At 36.0% G+C, this 20,192-nt stretch overlaps 1 protein-coding gene across 1 annotated transcript in view; it reads right to left on the reverse strand.

The window, feature by feature from the left end:
- The window catches only part of COP13 (Proteasome component (PCI) domain protein), an 84,709-nt gene that overhangs the window by 13,385 nt on the left and 51,132 nt on the right, over positions 1-20,192 (reverse strand). The window contains exons 4-6 of the mRNA XM_089791989.1: positions 9,576-9,633; positions 9,400-9,489; positions 8,796-8,858 (exon numbers count right to left, since the gene is read on the reverse strand). Of these exons, the coding sequence (XP_089648115.1) occupies positions 8,796-8,858; positions 9,400-9,489; positions 9,576-9,633 (211 nt within the window). The remainder of the gene's footprint in view (positions 1-8,795; positions 8,859-9,399; positions 9,490-9,575; positions 9,634-20,192) is intronic.

Here is a 20,192-nt window from a genome sequence, read left to right on the forward strand (position 1 = left end):
CCCTTTGACAACAATGCCAAAGGTACTTCACTCACTTTTGAGTCCACCTCCATACTTTCAATCTTCAATAACTTCCTGAAAAATCAATCAACTGCTAAACCACGCAACTACTTACTCTTGTCTGAGAAGTAGCTCTAATTACACAAATCCATAGAAAGATAATCATTATGTTATGTGGATTGATGCAGCCATTGCATCTTAATCTTGACCTAGAATGGGAATGACCCCTAACCTACCTCTCAAATATTCAAAATCATCTTTAGGCAATGGTTTAGTGAATATATCTGCTACTCACTCCTTCGATGTAACATAATCCATTCTCACTTCCTTCTATACCTTTTCCCTTAGAAAATGATAATTTATTGCAATATGCTTTGTCTTGGGATGTTGTACTGGATTCTTAGGTATAACTGATTCAGTAACCTTCTCGTTATACCTTCCAAGACTTGTTTAATCAACATAACTTTTGAACAATTATCTAAGGCAGCAACATGCTCAGCTTCAGTTATTGGCTGAGATATACAACTTTGATCTTACTGATCCAAGAAGCTAATCATTCATCAACACTTCCTACCCAATTTACATCAGTGAACACCTTCAGGATAAAATCAATTGTCCCTCTAAGATATTTAAATATCTTCTTCACTGTCATCATATGTGCTTCCTTGGGGATAGACCACAATCTTGCAACTATGCCAACTGCATGAGCAACATCTGATCTACCATGAACAATATAATGCAACTTACCAATCGTAAATCTATAAAGAGTCTCATTTACTGAAAATGAAGTATCTTCCTTAGACAACTTAGAACTTGTGATCGCAGAGGTACCTACTGGTTTTTAATCTTCCATGCTAAAAGTCTTCAACACCTCCTTGACATATTTTGACTGCAAATGAAAATTCCTTCTTCCATTTGCATTACTTGTTGTAGTCCAATAAAGAATATTCTTTCTCCAATCATGGACACCTAAAACTCTATCTTCATTTGTACTCAAGTTATCATCTACAGATAATGTCAACCACAAAGATTTTAGCAATTAATAATCTCTCACCTTTCAATTTCAGATACACATTGCTATCTTGAAACTAGTCATCAATAAGTATGAATGTAACCTTTCATACCATACTTATGGAGCTTGCTTCAAACCATATAAAACATTCAACTTGCAAACCATATCCTGATCCTTTAATAGATTAAACCCATTTGGTTGATCTATGTAGACTTCTTCCAAAACACCATTCAAAAATGCAGATTCCACATCCATCTGTCAAACTTTGAATTTCTTCTAACTGGCATATGCATGTAACATTCTTACTCCTTCAAGTCTGGCTACTGGTGCAAAAGTTTCACCATAATCTAAGCCTTCTTCTTGTGCATAACCTTTACACACTAATCTTACTTTGTTCCATACAACTTTGCCATTCTCGTTCAATTTGTTGCTAAAGACCCACTATGTACCTATCACATTTTTGTTCTCTGATCTGGACAACAAAGTCCAAGCATCATTCTTGTTAATTTGATCAAGTTCTTCCTCCATGGTTTTAACCCAATCATCACTCTTCAAGGCTTCATTAACTATTCTTGGTTCTATCTCTAAAATTAAGCATGTAATTTCTTTGATTTTCCTTCTTGTCTGCACACCTGCATTCTTCTCTTCAATTATTTGATTAACATAATGATTCAATCTCACATACCTTGGCAATATTGGTTCAGGTACTTGTTCTCATTCTTCTTTCACTGGTTGTACCTCTGCATTTTCTTCATTGTTTTGCACAACAATTTCTTGCACTTCTGGTTGGATAAACATCATATCACGACCTGTCTCTATTTCTTGTTTGTTTGAACTTCAGATGTATAAAGAAATTCATCAACCTTTGCATTTGCACTTTCAATCATCTTGTTAGTTTTGCCTGCATTGCTCTTGGTAGAATGTCCTAGGAAAATTCCTTCGTCACTTTTTACTTCAAACTTTCCAGCGAAATAATCTCTCATAATGTAACATCTACTACCAAAGACTTTGAAATAATTCACAGTAGGAGTACGACCATACCATAGTTCATAAGATGCTTACCAGTTCCCTTTTTGACTTGTACTCGATTCAAATGTGTAGACTACAGCACATATAGCTTCTCTCCATAAGTTCTTTACAACATTTTCTTGCAACACCATTGTTCTTGCAGCATCAACAATGGTTCTATTCCTCCTTTTTGCTATAACATTCTGTTGGGGAGTCCTCGAAGCTGACATTTGTCTCTTGATTCCATTCTTGTCACAATAGTCAACAAATTCCCAAAATACATACTCACCACCTCTGTCGGATCTAAAGCATTTCAAGTTATTTCCACTTTCCTTCTCAACTAAAGCTATAAAGATTATGAACTTATTAAAAGCTTCTAGCTTTCTCTCAAGAAAGTAACCCAGATCATTCTAGATGTCATGTCCCCAATTTTCTGGTGACAGTTCGATTTAATTAATTTAATTAATGGTTGTCCAAGGACGACTAATTAGTTATTTTAATTAAATAAATAAATATTAAAAGATGACCTTGTATTTAATAAAGTTACTTGGAGTATTTAATAAAGTCACTTGAGGGATAAGATCAAAAAGATTCTAGAAGTCTCTGGAGAGGATGGAGAAAAAGAATAAATAGGCACCCCGGGGCTCCATTCGAATCAGGCAGTTGATTATCTCTCTTTGATTTTCAGATTGTGATTTAATCACAAGTGCATTGTGGAACCTAGAGTTTTCGCAATTGTCACAGTTGGCCATTGAGAACGATAACTCTCAATTGGTACGCAATTTTGAGGGTGTGAAATATCATCTGAATTATTGCAGATTGGAGGTGACGTTTCAGTCATTTCATCAGGGACAAATCTGTGGCCTAAGGTCAAATCTGAGGATCAGTGATTGTTAGCTAGAGCGGAATTAATTGTCATTTAGACAAACTATTGCAGTATTGAGTGGAAAGACGAAGAGGAGCCGGGAAGAGAGTTAAAAGACAAGAATCCGATTGTGGTCAACAGATCCAGATATCGCAGGATTGATGATTTTGTATGGTTGATGAACTCCTGTCATCACATCGAAGTTTGCCGCACTTAAACGTATATATATATATTGGTTGATCCATTAATCTGCTAATCGGCGTGAGTTCCCCTGTCATTTGGTAAGACATTTATCTGCATTTCTAGCGCCTAGATCCATGTTGAATCGGCATCCACTCAGCGCTTTGAGGTGTTTGTTGTTGTTTTTCATCACTCCTGATAATTAGCGGGGTTTTGGTCTGAACCTTGGTGTTGCTATCTGCATTTAGAATGCCTGATATTACCTGTTAATCTGGCATTAAGACTCCTGAAGATAAGACGCTAATATCCCTTGTATTCTTAGCGTCTTCTCTGTTGCAACTTACCTAGCTGGGCGGCATTGACAGCAGTATTGACGGGCGACGGTTTCAACTTCCACTCTTGCAATCCGCAGCGGACTTAACAGCTCAACAACGACTCTGAAGACTAGTGCAACTACAAGCTACCGCTCCAGTAGTATCCATCAGCGATACAAACCCATCAACTTCAACTGCGAGCGGCTTCTGTTTGCACAGGAGAAGTGACAAGGTTGATCAGGTAGGGGAGGAAACGATTCAATCGTTTCAGGTGCCGTTATTAAAGACATCATCGCACAGTGTATGTTCCTTGCGGAAGGTCAAAGGTGAGAGCAAAGACGGAAATATAGAGTAAATTGGTAGTCGAATACCTGAGGCTCAATCCCGACCATCAGCTCCCAACACTCGGCAATCTCAGACCGATAGTACATACGGATAAGGGAGACGGCAGCAATAGTCTTGATGGAGGTCGCAAGTGCGATTTATCACAAGTATAGATAAGGTTAAAACAGTGACAGCAGCCCAACCGAACAACTCAGGCATATATTCAGGGACTTGATATTTATTCCGACCTTGCCCATCTTCTGAAGATCGAATATGCCATGATAATTGGTAGCAAAACAAGGTTCGAAGATTCGAGCAAACTCTTGGCTTTTCATATCTATTATATGTTTATTATTGTAACCTCAGTCTCTCATAGTTATTAATAAATGAAGAAAAATACTTAGCTTGCCCATTCTATGTGTTTTGCCTTCAAAATCGGAATAGCACAGACTCAATTATTTAGTAAAGTAAGTCTCCAGTGTCATGTCAGTAACAATATCAATTTAGTAAGCAAGGGTCATTTCAGAAAGGTCATTTCCGTGACATCAGAGCCTGTTTGCTAACTGTTTGACGAAATGTCAAACCTCTGAAGTTTTAAGTTTTGGTGCTGGAGAAAGCAATAACCTGTCAGGGTTATTTCACTAGAATAGTAATCAACAAAAAACATGAAATATTTATCACCATAATGACTTCTAGTTCCCATTGGCCCAAAAAGATTTGTATGTACCGAATCTAAAATGTTCTCAGATTGAAAGATTTTCTACTGAAAAAAGTACTTGTCAACTTACCCAATTAGCAATCTCTGCACATAACATTGTTTAGTTTTACTAAGGCAAGTAACTCTCTAACTGTATCAATTTTGCTTATCTTAATCAAATTGTCAAAATCCACATGGAAGCACCTTTTATGTTTTGCTTCCTATAATTCCACACATACCTCCTTTAACCTCTAAATGGTATCCTTTGTCATTCAGCTGAGCAACACTAAGCATATTATGCATGAAATCTTCAACAAAATAGACATCATTATTGTCAATCACCCATTCCTGACTCAGTTCTACATGAGAAACAAAGAAATCTTCTTCAGCATCATTGTCATCAGATTCATCATCTCCAACTCTTCCTTGTCAACTGCAACATAGCATTGCTTCCTTTTGTTGTCCTTAAATAGCCTTTTCTTCTCTTTCTGATCTGCATTAGAGTTAGGACATCTTGAAGCAATATGACCGATCTTTTTACATGAGAAACAAATCAATTATAATTTCTCTTTATACTTACTAGTACCTCTAGGTAATCACTTAACAAGCAAGGCTTCAAACTCATCTCATTTCCTTTCTTCATCAAAGAAATACACCAAATCACTGAGAGTAGATTGTGTAGCAATCCCCTTCTTTACTTCCTGGATCCAATAATAATGAGGCTCTGAAAGCAGCTTCAACCTTAGGAATACCATTGTCATAGTTATTCTTTTCAAAAGCAGTAAGCTTACCAATTAACCCATCAATTGATACTTTCTCAAAAGTTCTCATATCATGGATTGCAGAAACTCTGATTGCATAGACTGGTAACAAGGTTCTCAACATTTTACTAACCGTAGCTTCATCTTCAATCACTCCACCAACATTTCTGATTGCAACAACCTCTTTCAATCTCTGAACATACTGAGCAGCAATTTCACCTTCTACCATCCTTATGTCATCATACTTTCCTTTCAAACTTTCAATTCTAGCTTTTTGAACATGAACATCTCCACCATAAACTAACTGAAGTTGCTTCCAGACATCATGAGCATTATTAAGTCCATGGATATCAACAAAATCTGCATCAAATAGAGTACTTACAATTGCATTCAAGGTTTGTATGCTTTTTGTCTCTGCTTTCAACTCATCTGCACCTAGAGGACCATTTGGCATGGTGAACTCATTTTCCACACGTGTCCAGAATTGTGGCCCCATTCCTCTGATGTAGAGCTCCAGCCTATCACACCAAACTGAGAGATTCTCCTTGGAGAATTTAGGACCTTCCTTGGTGAATCAGTAATCTCCAACCACAACTTATCAAAACTGATTAATCAAAATTAAACTTATCATCAAATCATCCATCCATCCATATTAACTTGTGAACTTAATCATAAAAGCATCAGCACAAGTAACAAAATAACATGGAGATTCTTATCATGGAAACTCTTGGTCAAAGGGAAAGACCACAGTGGGAATTGATACCCACTCTTCTAAAATGCGACAAGTTGTGAGCTTAGCCCTATTAGGAGCTTACAATAATATCCGATAAAGAACAAGCCCTATTAGGAGTCGCACAGTTAAGGGATTTGCCTCTAGCCTTATTAGTAGTAACCCTGTTCACAATAATTGATTCAATCATCATGAAACAGGTTCTTCAGGACATCATATAATCTTCTAGCAACTCTTGAAGACATCTGCATCAGTTATGCCAACATTCAATTCCTTGCATTCGTTGCACTAGTACTCTATCCATTTACTCTTGCAAACGAGGTATCATCATTTCATTCTTTTGATTGTGTCCTTCCATTCCTGTTTGATTGTGTCTTTCATTCTTGTTTGCAAGTAACTATTTGTGTTAATTAACATTTTTCTAAGTTGAAAAGCACTCTAGTGTCCCCTAATACTTGTATGGGTTTGAATAGGGGCCAAACTAGCTTTGGCTTGTTAAGGTACCCTAAGTTCCACATGTAAGACCCAAAAGCTAGAGAGAGTACCTAACTTGAACCCTAAGAAAATCCAAGCGAAACCCAAGTGGACCTAGTAGGGCCCACTACCCAACTGCCTATACATGAAGTTGGAAAACATTTTTAAAATAAAAAAGTAACCAAATACATAATTTCACAATAAAGAGAAGCACTTGAGCTCTTTTGCCTCGTTTCATCAGCACAGGTCACTAAAACATTTTAATCTCCAAGATGCTATTGTTGCTTTTTGAGGGTTGCTAAAAATTTCTTCAAGTGAAAGCTTTGGGTACGAAAAACTACAACAAAAGAGAAAAAGCTACATTTAAAAAAATCATCTATCGAAAAGGTGAATAAATTTTACAAAAACAATTTGGAGCTTTGAATATTTTTCAAATTTTTACCACGTTTATTTTTTATATTTAAATTTATTTTTTCAAAACATTTTATACATAACATGTGGATATAACACATTTTTAAAAAAAATTATGTTGCATAGTTGTAGATTGTTTTCTCTAAATTCCTTTTGTTATGTTCATACTGAATCATTAATAGCTCTTATTCGATTGCCCTGCATTGATGTAGATTCGTCTTGAAGGGATTTATTAAAGAAAAAAACCATACTAACATTAAAAGTAATAGATCAAAGGAAACAACACATCCTTTTTCCAAGAAAGCATTACAAAAGGTCCTGGTGGCTTAATGGAATCACCTCAGCCCACATTCTTTAATGCCCTTACTTTTACATGAAAAAGGCTCATTAGAAAAACCTTAACAAATGAAGTGAGGAAGTTTGCAAATGAGAGCATTGCTCTTTATATTTACGGCTATATTCCAAAAAGTTTTCGGACAAGCGATAATTTTCAAGGATGGCAAGACCAAGGGCTGAAGTCTGGGTATGGCAAGAGGGTAGTACTTTAAAAAATCAGTTATAAAGATATGTATAAGAATTACAGATGAAACTTTGGCATACTGTGTAAAAAAACTAAAAACTAAACACATTGCAATAGTAGTGTTGAACAATAACAATGGCAGGTGGATGTGGGCTAAGTTCCCAATACAGTCAAGAGGCAGCACCCAAACACAAATTAAAGTTTTCAAAACCACAAAAACTGTCATGCAAAATGTCATATTCACAATTTTATTATTTTCTTTGGCAACAACAAATATTTATAAATTCTGAAACATAGGAATTATTTGAAATGAGGTTTAAAATTAACTTTTTGAATTTTTTAAAATATACACATCTTCATTTTCCTGCCATGGAAGATGCTTGGGACTTGGAAGTCCCATGGATGATTGGTAGACTCCTTGGTTTTCCCTGGATATCTGGAGGATGTCCAACAGCCTCCAAATTTCCCAAGCCAAGGGGACATCACAAATCCTTCCATCCTTGTGGGGATGTCCCAAAACTATCCCTAAATCTTGAGTGGCAGCAGTGAGATGGTAAGAGGATGTCCCTCCGCATGCTCACATCTTCGGACATGCCCAACTCAAAAGTATGGGATTTTTTGAGGGGCCACATCTCTATGAGAAAGATAGAGGTGTTGAAAAAAGATACATGGCCCAAAACAGGTGTCCGTTTCTTATGGATGAAAAGATTGCAAAAATAAACCAATAATCAATATCATTGGAGTACCCATTAAAGGGGGGCAGAAGTTTTTAAGGAAATAAATAGTAAAGAGCAAGTGAAGGATGCAAATTTCATCAACAATATCTTCATACAATGTTGTCTATCATAATGTCCACTGCTAAAAAACTGTAAAGAAGCTAATTCATTAGTGGAAGGTACATATGAGCATTACTTCTGGACACCATGGGTTGTCTACTCACTCAATCTGATATTGCAAAACAAGTGGGTCAAAGAAATCTACACAAAGGCTGAGGACATTCAAATGTAATGACTAGCAATCATATGTTACAATTCATCTTTAGGATTGTCTACAAATTCAAGTAGTTGAAGACAACTTAATATTTTATGTTTGGTGTATGTCTGTCTGTAGCCTAGAATATAGAAAATACTAAACAGAAAAACAATGATTATCAAGGCATGTAATTTCATGTTTGTGATTCCTTTGACAACTTAAACACTCACTCAGTACCTTAACTTTCAAGGAAAAGACCTGTGATTCGATTCTTCTAAATCCCTTAACTTTTGTGTGCTATTCTTGTATCCTATAGTTGACGATTTACAATTTTCCACATTTCAAAACCACATCTTGGAGAATTAACCGGTTTGTATCACTTCTTTCTCAATCAAAATCCCCTTACTGTACATGCTACATACTACATTAGCTCCTGCAGTGAATCAAATTATTCATCGCTAAGAGACAATTTCTTTAGATACAACTGCAATAAATAACAAAAAATTATATCTGTATAGAAATTGCACCTGAGTACAAGACTTCAAACTTCTTTGCACAACAGCAGGTGTATATTTTGGGAATGATGGAACCTGGGACAACAAAAAACACCTCAAATATTATGGATGAAACAGACCATCGCATGAAAGAAACAGACCCTGTAGATTACTGAGTATTGTGAGATACTACACATTAACAGCACAAACTATCCAATAAGGAGACCAAAGTTTATGGAGTATGATTGTACTAATCAAAATCATGAACAATTAACAGAGGAATTTTCAGAGTCTAACATCAGAAGATGAATTCCAAGCACAAATATTTTTCCAGTCATGAAAAATTCAGGCTTTGTCTAATGACAAAGATATAAGCTGCACACTACAAGGTCAAATTTTTAGCTCATATATTCCTGCATGCTTGCAAGAATCTTGCATGTTAAATAGATTCACTCAGTGAAAACACTTCAGTTTTGTACCCCTATCTTCTTATTTTCAAGTACGGGATCCATTTAGCACATTCACTAAGTTCATGAAGGACCCTCCATTTCACGTACGTGAAATTCTGGATTTAGTCAAGTTAAAAACATCTGTGGAAACTATTACAAACAATATTGGGTATGAGTAAAAAAATAACCTGACCCGAGTGAATGAGAGAAACTAGAAGGTATTTTTTATACGCTTCAACAGTTATTGCAGTTAAAACTGTTGTTGGGGCTGTGATAGCCTGCAAAATAAATATTAATAGTTATAAAACTACACAGCACTAAAATCAAGAAGACCAAACAAACTTAGAATCTTCGATCCACCAACATGTTGGAAAAATTCTAAGGCCTTGCTGAAGTGCTTCAAACCGATATAAACCATCCCCCTGATTCAAACAAAGTATATGTTAGAACCAATCAATCAGTGATGCCCTTATTTTACAATTGGATTCAATTTTTTACATTTATCTTGCTTTAAAACTACATAAAAAGCAACTATTATGATTATAAAAGAACCAAATTCTTACAATTTAGAAATATTATATTCCTGTCATTCTAAATACATACTTTGCAACTCAGACTCGGTAGACCAAAAATTTCCAACTGGGCAACTTAAAAGCTACTTCAATATTTGGCAAAAATATGAATTTTCTGCAGAATATAGCTACAAATATAACAAATGAATTTGGCAGGAAATTAGGGCGGTGCCCTCTCGAGAATGAATTTGGCAGGAATTTAGGGCAGTGCTCCTATTGGGATTGAGAAGCATCACCCTTCACACGGCAGAGCACCTGCCACCAAGTCCAAAACAAAGACCATCCAAACAAAGTCACAAGGTCAAACTTGCCAAATAACCTGAGTACTCACCACAATATTGTACAGAGTTGCTAAGAAAAAGTTACAGATACTTGCAAGCTTACTTTGTAAAAACTTGTGGCAGGAAACTCATGGCAGTTAATCATAGAATTTTCAAACTATGATAAAAGTTGCAGATTGAAAACACCCTGCATCACTTAACAACAATGGGTAGTAGTTTCCCAATAATTTGAGCAATTGAAACATAATTAAGGATGAGGATTCCTTTCTCACAACATTTCAAAAACTTCTGGCTTTCCCATTTTGACTGAGGAATGTGACACTTTGTTTAAATTCTAATAAAAAATTCATTTGAGAATTTTGCTGGCAATTTTGTATTTGATATTTCAGTGCATCCGATGTTTAACGTAAATAATGGATGGCAACCTGAGGTGGTGTCACAGACATTTCAAGAGCATTAGTCATATGAGAAGTTACTCAGGAAGATAAAAATATCATTGAGATAGGGTGCACTATTTGGGAGATAATAAGGAGACATGGCAGTAATATGATAGAATGTAGAGATTATAATTAATTGGCCTATAGGAAATAAAATAGCAGGAGAATGTTTAAGTTATGGTGTGCGAGAAGTGACAACAAGGAGTAGAGCAGAACGGAAAGGAGCAGAGCAAGGAATGACACCAAGGAGCAGATCAGAACAGCAGGGAACAGTGCAAGGAGCAGAGAAGTGAATCCTTTGGAACTGGAATGTAACATGCTAAACACTATCCATCAACAAATACTATCAAATAACAAATAATTCATAAGAAATTTAATTGTGATTTTATTCTTTAATAACAGAAAAAACTGCTTTTCTTTTCAGGTGATCATGAATACCTGAATAGTTCACTAAATAACGGAAAGAAAGATATTATCACTTGAATAACTAACTTCACATGAAAAAGACTGAGTAAGACTTTTCCATTTCTTTAATGCCATGTGAAGAATTCATCAACTCAAATTTATTGACAATGCATAAATCATAGAACCTGATAAGCTGAAGGTCGATTCCCATTTATCTCCTAGTTACCGGATTCGTCCGTTTACCCTCGGATCCGGATTCGGGTCCAATTCAGATCCGGATCCGCGTATGGATCCTTGAGGATCTGGGCAGGATCCGTAATCCTGCGGATTCAGGTCCGATTTGGATCCGGATCCGCGTATGGATCCTTGAGGTCTCGGCAGGATTACGGATCCTGCCTGAAGCCTCGAGGATCCATGCGCAGATCTGCAAGAATCCGCGGTAGGGTCAAAAAAAATTGCAAAAAAGTGGGCCCAGCCTCATTTTTTAATGTTTTTTTTTTTTTTTTTTTTTTTTTTTTCGAAAGGCCCTAAACCCTAAAAACGACCCTCTAAATCACAATGCAAGTTCATTTACTATCTATTTTGCTCTCTCATACTTGCTAGTTTGAAGTAAAGAGCTTGGATTCGAAGCAGATCGGTTGTGGAGCTCCAAATACCTTGCAAGAAGTGTTTAAGGTATGCATTTCAACCATATTCTTGAGTTCTTTCATAGATTATTGATTTAGTTTTAGTTTTTCAAATTTTCAAGGTTTTGTGCAAGTGTGAAACATGGTTTTCTTTCTTTCTTTTTTTCTAGATTGCAAGAATAGAACAATGAGTAGTCAAGGCTCGATGGGGGTGGGGCTACATCACCAAACTTCAAAATTGATAAGGGATCTCCTTTATGGAGACACACAACAAGAATTGCACAATGTCCTGGGGCTGGGGCATACATATGGAAATGTAATTATTGCAACATACAACATAGAAGCTCCTATTCCTGAGTGAAACTACATTTGTTGGGCCCTGCAGGTGAAGGAATTAACATGTGTCTAGCTAGTGATAAGAAGGGATTATCAGCTGCACAAATAGCAGCATTAGCAAAAGAGCAAGAGGATGCTGATAGAGCAATTGCAAAAGCAAAACGTGGTGCTTCCAAAAGAACAATTTTGCCAACACCGTCATCCGATCAAACAAACACAAGAACACATCCTTTTTTGCCTATGCCAACTACAAATGATGAAGATGAAGACCCATCTCCACTCACCCGCAAGAGAGGCCCACTAGATAGGGCATTCCAAAATGAAAAGAGAGACATGGCTGATCACAAAATTGCACGTTGTTTAATTGCAAATGGTGTTTCATTTAATTTTGTGAGATCACCTTATTTTAGGAAGATGGTGGAAGCAATAAATGATGCACCCCATGGTTACAAACCGCCTGGTTATGAGAAGTTGCCCACTACCATATTACATGATGAGAGGAAATATGTAGAGGCTCAACTTCAACCAATAAAAGATTTTTGGGTTCAATCAGGTGTGTCTATTATTTCGGATGGGTGGAAAGATTGTAAAAACCATCCATTGATCAATATTATTGTTGTATGCTCTAAGGGGGCAATGTTCTTAAAGGCAGTTGATTGTGAAGGGCAAGTGAAAGATGCAGAATTTATTTCATGCATTCTCATTGATGCTATAGAGTCAGTGCATCTTGATAATGTTGTCCAATTGGTCACGGGCATGCAAAAGTTTGCAGGGCTGCAGGAATAATTGTAGAGTCTAGATATGATCATATCTTTTGGACACCATGCACCATCCACTCTCTCGATTTAGTGATGAAAGCAATTGCCGCCAAAATAGATTGGGTGAAAAGGATATATGAGGAAGGTGAAGAGATTCAAATGTTTGTGACATTTCACCACATGTCACAAGCAATTGTTAGGAGTTTCTCGGACTTGGAGTTATTGAAGGTAAATTTGTATATTTATTATATAATTGAATATTATTGGATTCCATAACTATTAATTTTTGTTGTTGTTTACATTAACATGTTTTAATTTTTAAATGTATTACTAACTTGAGTTTAATATGTTCTTAGGTTGTTGAAACCCGCTTTGCCTCTCACACAATCGTCTTGAGACGACTTGTAAAGGTAAAAGAAGCATTGAAATAGATGGTCATTAGCACCCAATGGGGCATTTGGAATAATTCCAATACAGCAAGGGCCATAAATGTGAGAAGAATGATACTGGATGAGGATTGGTGGGGTCTTGTGAGTTATGTGTTGGAAATCACCAATCCAATAATGGCAATGCTTCGCTTCGCAAAAAGTGATGAGTCATGCCTTGGGGACATTTATGATTCCATGGATAGTATGCTGGAAAAAATTAAAATGGTAAGTTTTACACTCTTTTACAACAATTTGAATTTTTTATTTGAGAGATATCTAAATTCTAAAGTTTAAATTGACATATTCACTAATTATAATTATTATTCATATTTCATATCCTAGGTCATACAGAGGAGGGAGAATGATCCTGAGGACACCCTTTACAAGAAGTTGGAAAAAATTGTTCATCATCGATGGAACAAGATGACCACACCTTTGCACCTCCTTCCATATCCGCTATCCCCGAGGTACTATAGTTCTTATCAAATGCTTGTGCTTATTTTATCAAATGCTTGTGCTTATTTTATCCAATGTAGAGGTGTATAATTGATATTTGATAGTGTTCAATTGTCTTTTGTTATCCCCAGGTACTATAGTGCAGAGGTACTTCGCCTTCCAGGTAGAGTGCCACCATTTAGAGATGCAAAGGTTGCACATGGGTTTAAGAAGGCACTAGCTAAGATATTCCAAGATCTAGAGATTGGGGCAATTGTGAGGAGTGAATTTGCTGCCTTCAACTCACGTGAGGATTTCCACCCTATTGCCATAGCAGACCAAAGCAGGATGGGTGCCATCAAATGGTGGTATCTTCATAGGCAAGCCTTCATGTACCTCCAACCTCTTGCCATAAAGATCCTATCCCAAGTAAGTTTGTAAAATTAAGCTTAAGGTTAACACTCTCAATTCCTTGAATTTATTATTTAATTTATTTATCTTGATTGTTGTATTGATAATTTTTAATTTCTCTTTAGGTTGCTAGCTCTTTTGCAGCTGAGCAGAATTGGATTAGTTACTCCTTTATCCACTCAGTCAAACGCAACCGGTTAGCTCCAAAAAAATCAAAACACCTTGTGTTCTGTCACAACAATTTGCGTTGCTTGTTATGGAAGGATCCTAAGTACAAGAAGGGGCCTAAAAAGCTTTGGGATGTAGCACCCGAGACTCCTGATTTAGATATGACCATCCGGGATCTTGCTAGATCCACATTGATTGATGTGGATGATGAGAAGGAGGATTATGAGTTAACAATCCCCTCTACTAGTAGTACTAGTGGTTTGGGTTCCTCTACTGATACAGATGCAGTACTTGCAGCTCATGACAATAATGGTAATAACGTTCATATTTCTAGAGATAAAGATCTCTATTGCAGCTACTATCTTCAACACTCCCTCTTAGCCAAAGAGAGATCTTTAGCTGAACAATCACACAAGACTGCAACCAAAATGTTAATGATGAAATTTTATCCCATATATCCTATTAGATTCATGAAAAACTATATCAATCAATCACATTCATGGAATCGCTCAGCATGAAACCTTGTAACATTTAATTATATTCATGGAATCACTCAACATGAAAAGCCTGAAACAATTAATTATATTCATGGAATCACTTGACATGAAAAGATTTGTAAGACTCACAGCTAAGCCTTTATTCACAGACTCTCTCAACGTGAATTACCATGAAACCTCTCAACATGACATCCAACTCCCATCACGAAATCTCTCAACGTGATGACATCATGGACTCTCTCAACATGATGTTCACTATCGCATAGTGAAAGAGTTATCATAGCTGATCTTACAATCTCATTTATTCAGAAAAGAATAGAAATATGCATAAAACAAGACTTAGTTCCATTTAAGTTTCAAATTTTACAAATACCATAAGCATCACAAGCATTTATGAGAACAAAGGAGATTCCATAAATACTCCCTCTTAACTATGAAACCCCCCTCTAAAGCACAAGCTCCCTTTGAGCTTTGTATCTGAATGAAATAATATATGTTTAACAATATCTCCAGCTCATGATTCTTGTTGCATCCATACTAGACAAGAGATATTAAGAACTTATAATAGAAATCAATGTTAAAATCATACAATATTCCTAGTGATATGACAAAGATTCATGATCAATACTCAAAAGTAGAATACTTATCGGTTTGTAATTTGAGCCCCATAAGAGATGATTCCTTAATTTAGAATCCACTGTAGCTGCAGAATAGAGGCTCATAACCCTGTAAAACCTACTCATAAGCACAGGCAAAGGCAGAATTTTCATGCACTTCACTGAGGCTCATTGATTCTTTGTTAATATTGATGAATTCAAAATCCCTACCCCGTCCCATGAATCAAAGGTTGACATAAGACTAGAATATATTTCAAACACATAAATATGCCATTAAATAGCACAGAAGTCAGCCATTGTGACGAATTTCCTGATATAAATCCTGTAAGCAAGGAAGAAAAAGAAAATATCCCATTCGCTAGTGTCTCAACAAGTTTGTCCTTTATACTAGACCACCCACAAACTGTGACCTGCCTACCACAATGAAGCCGACATTTTATATTGAAGAAGCAAGATTAAAAGAAGAAACTTTCCTGAACACATTCCTGTGAATAGAATTTTTTTGCAAATTATATCCTGTCAAACATCATTGTAGCATCATAAGAGGCGATAGAAAATTCAAAACTGATGGTTCATCTTTGCATCCACGCAATCTTCAAAAATAAAACAGAAGACACACAGCTTCCAAAATCTGAATGTGACCTATTCACAAAGTGGATAAGCATGGCAAGAAAAAAATAAAAATAAAAATGAGCCGTTACTTATGATTACTAATAACTGTTGTCCATAATGAGAAACGGTGACAAACAACTCAAGACCATTTAAGAAAGAAAATCGATAGCATAAGTGATGATAAATGCACGATGCCAGATCAGTGTGTATGTGAAAACACACGATGCCAACAAAAATGCAATGCCATTATATTTAGAGCCAAAGATAGCCACCAACCAAACTCAAGGACTATCAAATGCCAAACCTTTCATCTAGAAAAGACTTGAACATCTCAAATATTCCCCCACAGGTTTTCTTTTTCTTTGACTTCCCTAGAAAATAACTCTCGAATACCCTACACATGAGATTGACGTTTCTGGAGATGATCATTCCTTAAAGAGACTCTGCTACAACAGTAGACGAGCGACTAAGATTACATACATAGTCATGTTCTCAGATTACTTCTTCTGAATTCTCTCCTATCCGAAAACATAATGGCAAGTTGTATCCCCTAGCTTGGCGTATCCCCTAGCTTGGCATTGAAATCAAAATCCAATATTACACACGAACATAAACTGCCCCAATAATACAAAAAGTCTCGAGGAAAATATGAACCGACACATAATAATATAATCTACAAAAGACAAAAGAAAACTTTATGCATGCAAGGTGCCAAGACAAATATAAGAGACATGTCATCGCATGATTTAGCATGGGAAGAATGAAATAGAAGAGCAAGGCGAGTTGCCACTGAAATGCACGAAAAGAGGATGCCATCTAGAAATAAATATTAAAAAATGTCAATTGCACTCAAGATATAAAATCAGGAAGAGAGCAAGAATGTGACCCAGAATATGATTCAATTAAATATCCATAAGCTTCAAATCTATAAAAATAGATAAAGAAAATGTTGAAGCAAAACATACGGCAAATAAATGTAGAAATCATACTTTGGTTGCGGTGAGAGATGGAGATGTATTTGTCTCTCACGCTATGCATCGCTCAACCACTAACATTCTTAGAGATAAAGTCGGACATTATTAACCCTCTCCATTTGAGAAGTAGGGCACTAGAAACATTACAGGAAAAAGATAAAAGATGTAGGAATTACAAGGGATTTGATTAAAGTTAAAAGATGTAATATGATAATGTTTGCCTTCCATACAATGCCGCAAGTTAAACAAGAAACAAAAAGCTTGTTTGAATTGCAAAATCAAACATATTGCAATAATCGATACAATCATAAATCAAGTAACACTAAATAAATGATGCTTCTACTTTAATAATTACGATTATCTAACCTGGCTCTGATACCATGTTGAAACTAGAGCCCAGAAATCCATGAAATTAACCAGACATAAGAGACAAAAACTGAAATAGAGAACATTAGAAATATCTTGGGAAAACCCTTCGAGAGTGAAGGGAAAAACCCAACCACACAACACAAAATATCTTTATTGATAATGAAATGTTCAAGTGTACAATGCTTATCACATGATGCGAATATATAACAATAGAAGAGACTTTTCATATTCTAACCTAAGGTCTCTTGAGTTTCTCATAACTCCTATAATTAAATAAGACTCTTTGAATATTCATACCTCAATGCATGTGAATGACATATGTCATTTATATTTATAATATTACAAATTAAACTTTAAGTGTCCTTTTTAGCTGAAGATGACAATAACGGTAATAACATTCATATTTCCAGAGATAAAGATCTCTATCGCAGCTACTATCTTCAATAATCTCTTCCTCAAGGAATTAAATATGCATGTAAAAATGTTTCACTTCACACTCCAAAAAATCGGGCTTGATTAAACCACTTGTCATACAGTTTCTTAACGGGGAATGAAAAATGGGGCTATTTTGGGTAGTCTGATTATGTCATCAAACTTTGCCCCCCTTTGATCTGTAGATGCATCTTCTGCACCTCAAACTTCACAGTGATGACATAGTGATAAGGCAGCCATATAGAAACAATAACAACAATGACAGCCTTGTACAATTGAAAAGGACTCGAGTATTTGATTTCAGTATCTTGATAGTCTGAGAATTGACCTTTAAATCATTCAGAAAATCCACGTTCATTTGGCAACTGCTCAAACATTAATTTTGAAGTCTTGATCCTGCCGTTTATCACATGCACAGGACTGTCATTGAAGATGAAGGATCCAAATACATTGGCAGCTATTTTTAATTCAATTAGCAAATTGAAAGTGGTATTACCAGTGCTCAGAAATTGTTGTACCAGTCTGAAGTAAGACAAACAGTGGTCAAGTAACAAACAGCAGCAATTTGTTGGCACATCCGATACCTTGGGAAAGATATCAATCTTACAAATTGTACGGAAAAAAATGATGTATAACTCAAGGCAATGCTTCCATCAGTTTTCAGTGGCAATTAAGAGTTTGTTGCTTGTCAATCCTCACGGTTGCTTATGCCTAAACCACTCAATATATAGCCTCCAAATGAGCTCATTTGCATGAGGGTGTGTTCTAGAAGGAAGAACCTAGTATTCACAAAGCCATGGTTCAAAAATTTGCAGAGCTACGGTTAAGGGCTCCACCTGTAAAGAATGGTTAACCCGTCTTCCAACAGATTTAAGGTGCTATGAATGATGCTGTTCCCTTTTTAATTTGCAAGTGCTCAAGATCTTCCTGAACTCTCCTCTACAGGCATTGTCTCTTCCCTTGCACTGTTTCCGTTACACTGAGATGGCAATAATGGACATGACCATTACAACCCTTTCAAACTCTAGCAAAGTGACACTTCATTACTGTCTACTGCTCCCTATAGCACTTACCCCGGTGGCAATATCTGATTCTTTGGAACTATTCTGGGCGAGTTGTCCTACGTAACAGAAGTCTACTTGCCCGAGCTCTGGCATGGCACCTGCACCTGGACTAGCAATACTGCAATAATATTTGAACATTGGCCATTTGAAGCGCTCGTCCTACCCAATTTTATGGCAATTTTTAAATGTGCTATTACTCGAACCACTTTTAATAGTCACAACATCAATATTTTATAACTTTAATATTTCACGTCCATAGCCTTGGCAATAATTGAGCGTGATAAAGAAAACAAATAATGAGCTCGATAAATGCTATCATTCTCAATTAATATATGCTAATGTTTAGCATTATAAATCGAGCTAATGTTTAGCATTATAAATCGAGCCCCACTTCAAACGATGCAATTTGGGCTTCAATATACGATGTTTGATATTCCACAGGTCGGGCCAAAATGGGTCCCCGCCTTAATGTTTTACCATGTGAGGTAGCGTTTCGATATTAAATTTCTCATAGACTTCAAACAATAATTTGGCTTGACAAGTTTAATGAGTGTAGAAATGATTAATAAAAAATTTAGCACGGCAACCCTTACTTTCCTTATATTCAACACTTAATATAATGTTGTGTCACAAATCTCCATTCAAAGACTTTATTCAATATTTGTTGAGATGGTTTAGCAGTGATATGCTTCCTAGGTTATCTTCAGCGATTCTTTGTGGCAAGTCGACTCCACAACAACAGCTTTGTATTGAGGATAAACCTCAGCAATTATTATTGCATAGTTTTTACTTAGATGTATACCCACGACCATATTTCCCAATCATGGCAAGTTTTCCTTAATATTACTCTGCGTTGAACATTTGCCAAAACCAAAAGTAAAAACTTACGCCCAATATTCTTTCGATAATAATCTTCGACAATACCCAAAGTCCCAATAAATGTTATAGTTTCGATCAAAGAAATTTAATATCCTCTCCTCACGGAAAGTGAACCAATATTGGAATATAGTATTATTTTCATTACCAAGAACCCCTTTTAATTTATCTGCTATGCTTCCTAGGTTGTCTTCAGCGATTCCTTGTGGCAAGTTGACTCCACAACAATAGCTTTGTACTGAGGATAAACCTCAGCAATTATTATTGCAGAGTTTTCACTTAGATGTATACCCACGACCATATTTCCCAATCATGGCAAGTTTTCCTTAATATTACTCTACGTTGAACATTTGCCAAAACCAAAAGTAAAATCTTACGCCCAATATTCTTTCGATAATAATCTTTGACAATACCCAAAGTCCCAATAAATTTCATAGTTTCGATCAAAGAAATTTAATATCCTCTCCTCACGGAAAGTGAACCAATATTGGAATATAGTATTATTTTTCATTACCAAGAACCCCTTTTAATTTATCTGTTCATTTTTTTCCAATATTAGGAGTGCAATTTTTCCAACAAATATTAATTTTGATAATAGAATTATGTATTCTTGTCTTTGATATAACTTTACACGATGGCACGATCGATGCTCTAAAGCCACTATAATATCCCTAACCAAATAT

This window comes from Cupressus sempervirens, chromosome 7 (assembly GCF_028749045.1).
Source record: "Cupressus sempervirens isolate cs-2001-9-10 chromosome 7, ASM2874904v1, whole genome shotgun sequence".
In the NCBI taxonomy this organism is placed as follows: Eukaryota; Viridiplantae; Streptophyta; class Pinopsida; order Cupressales; family Cupressaceae; genus Cupressus; species Cupressus sempervirens.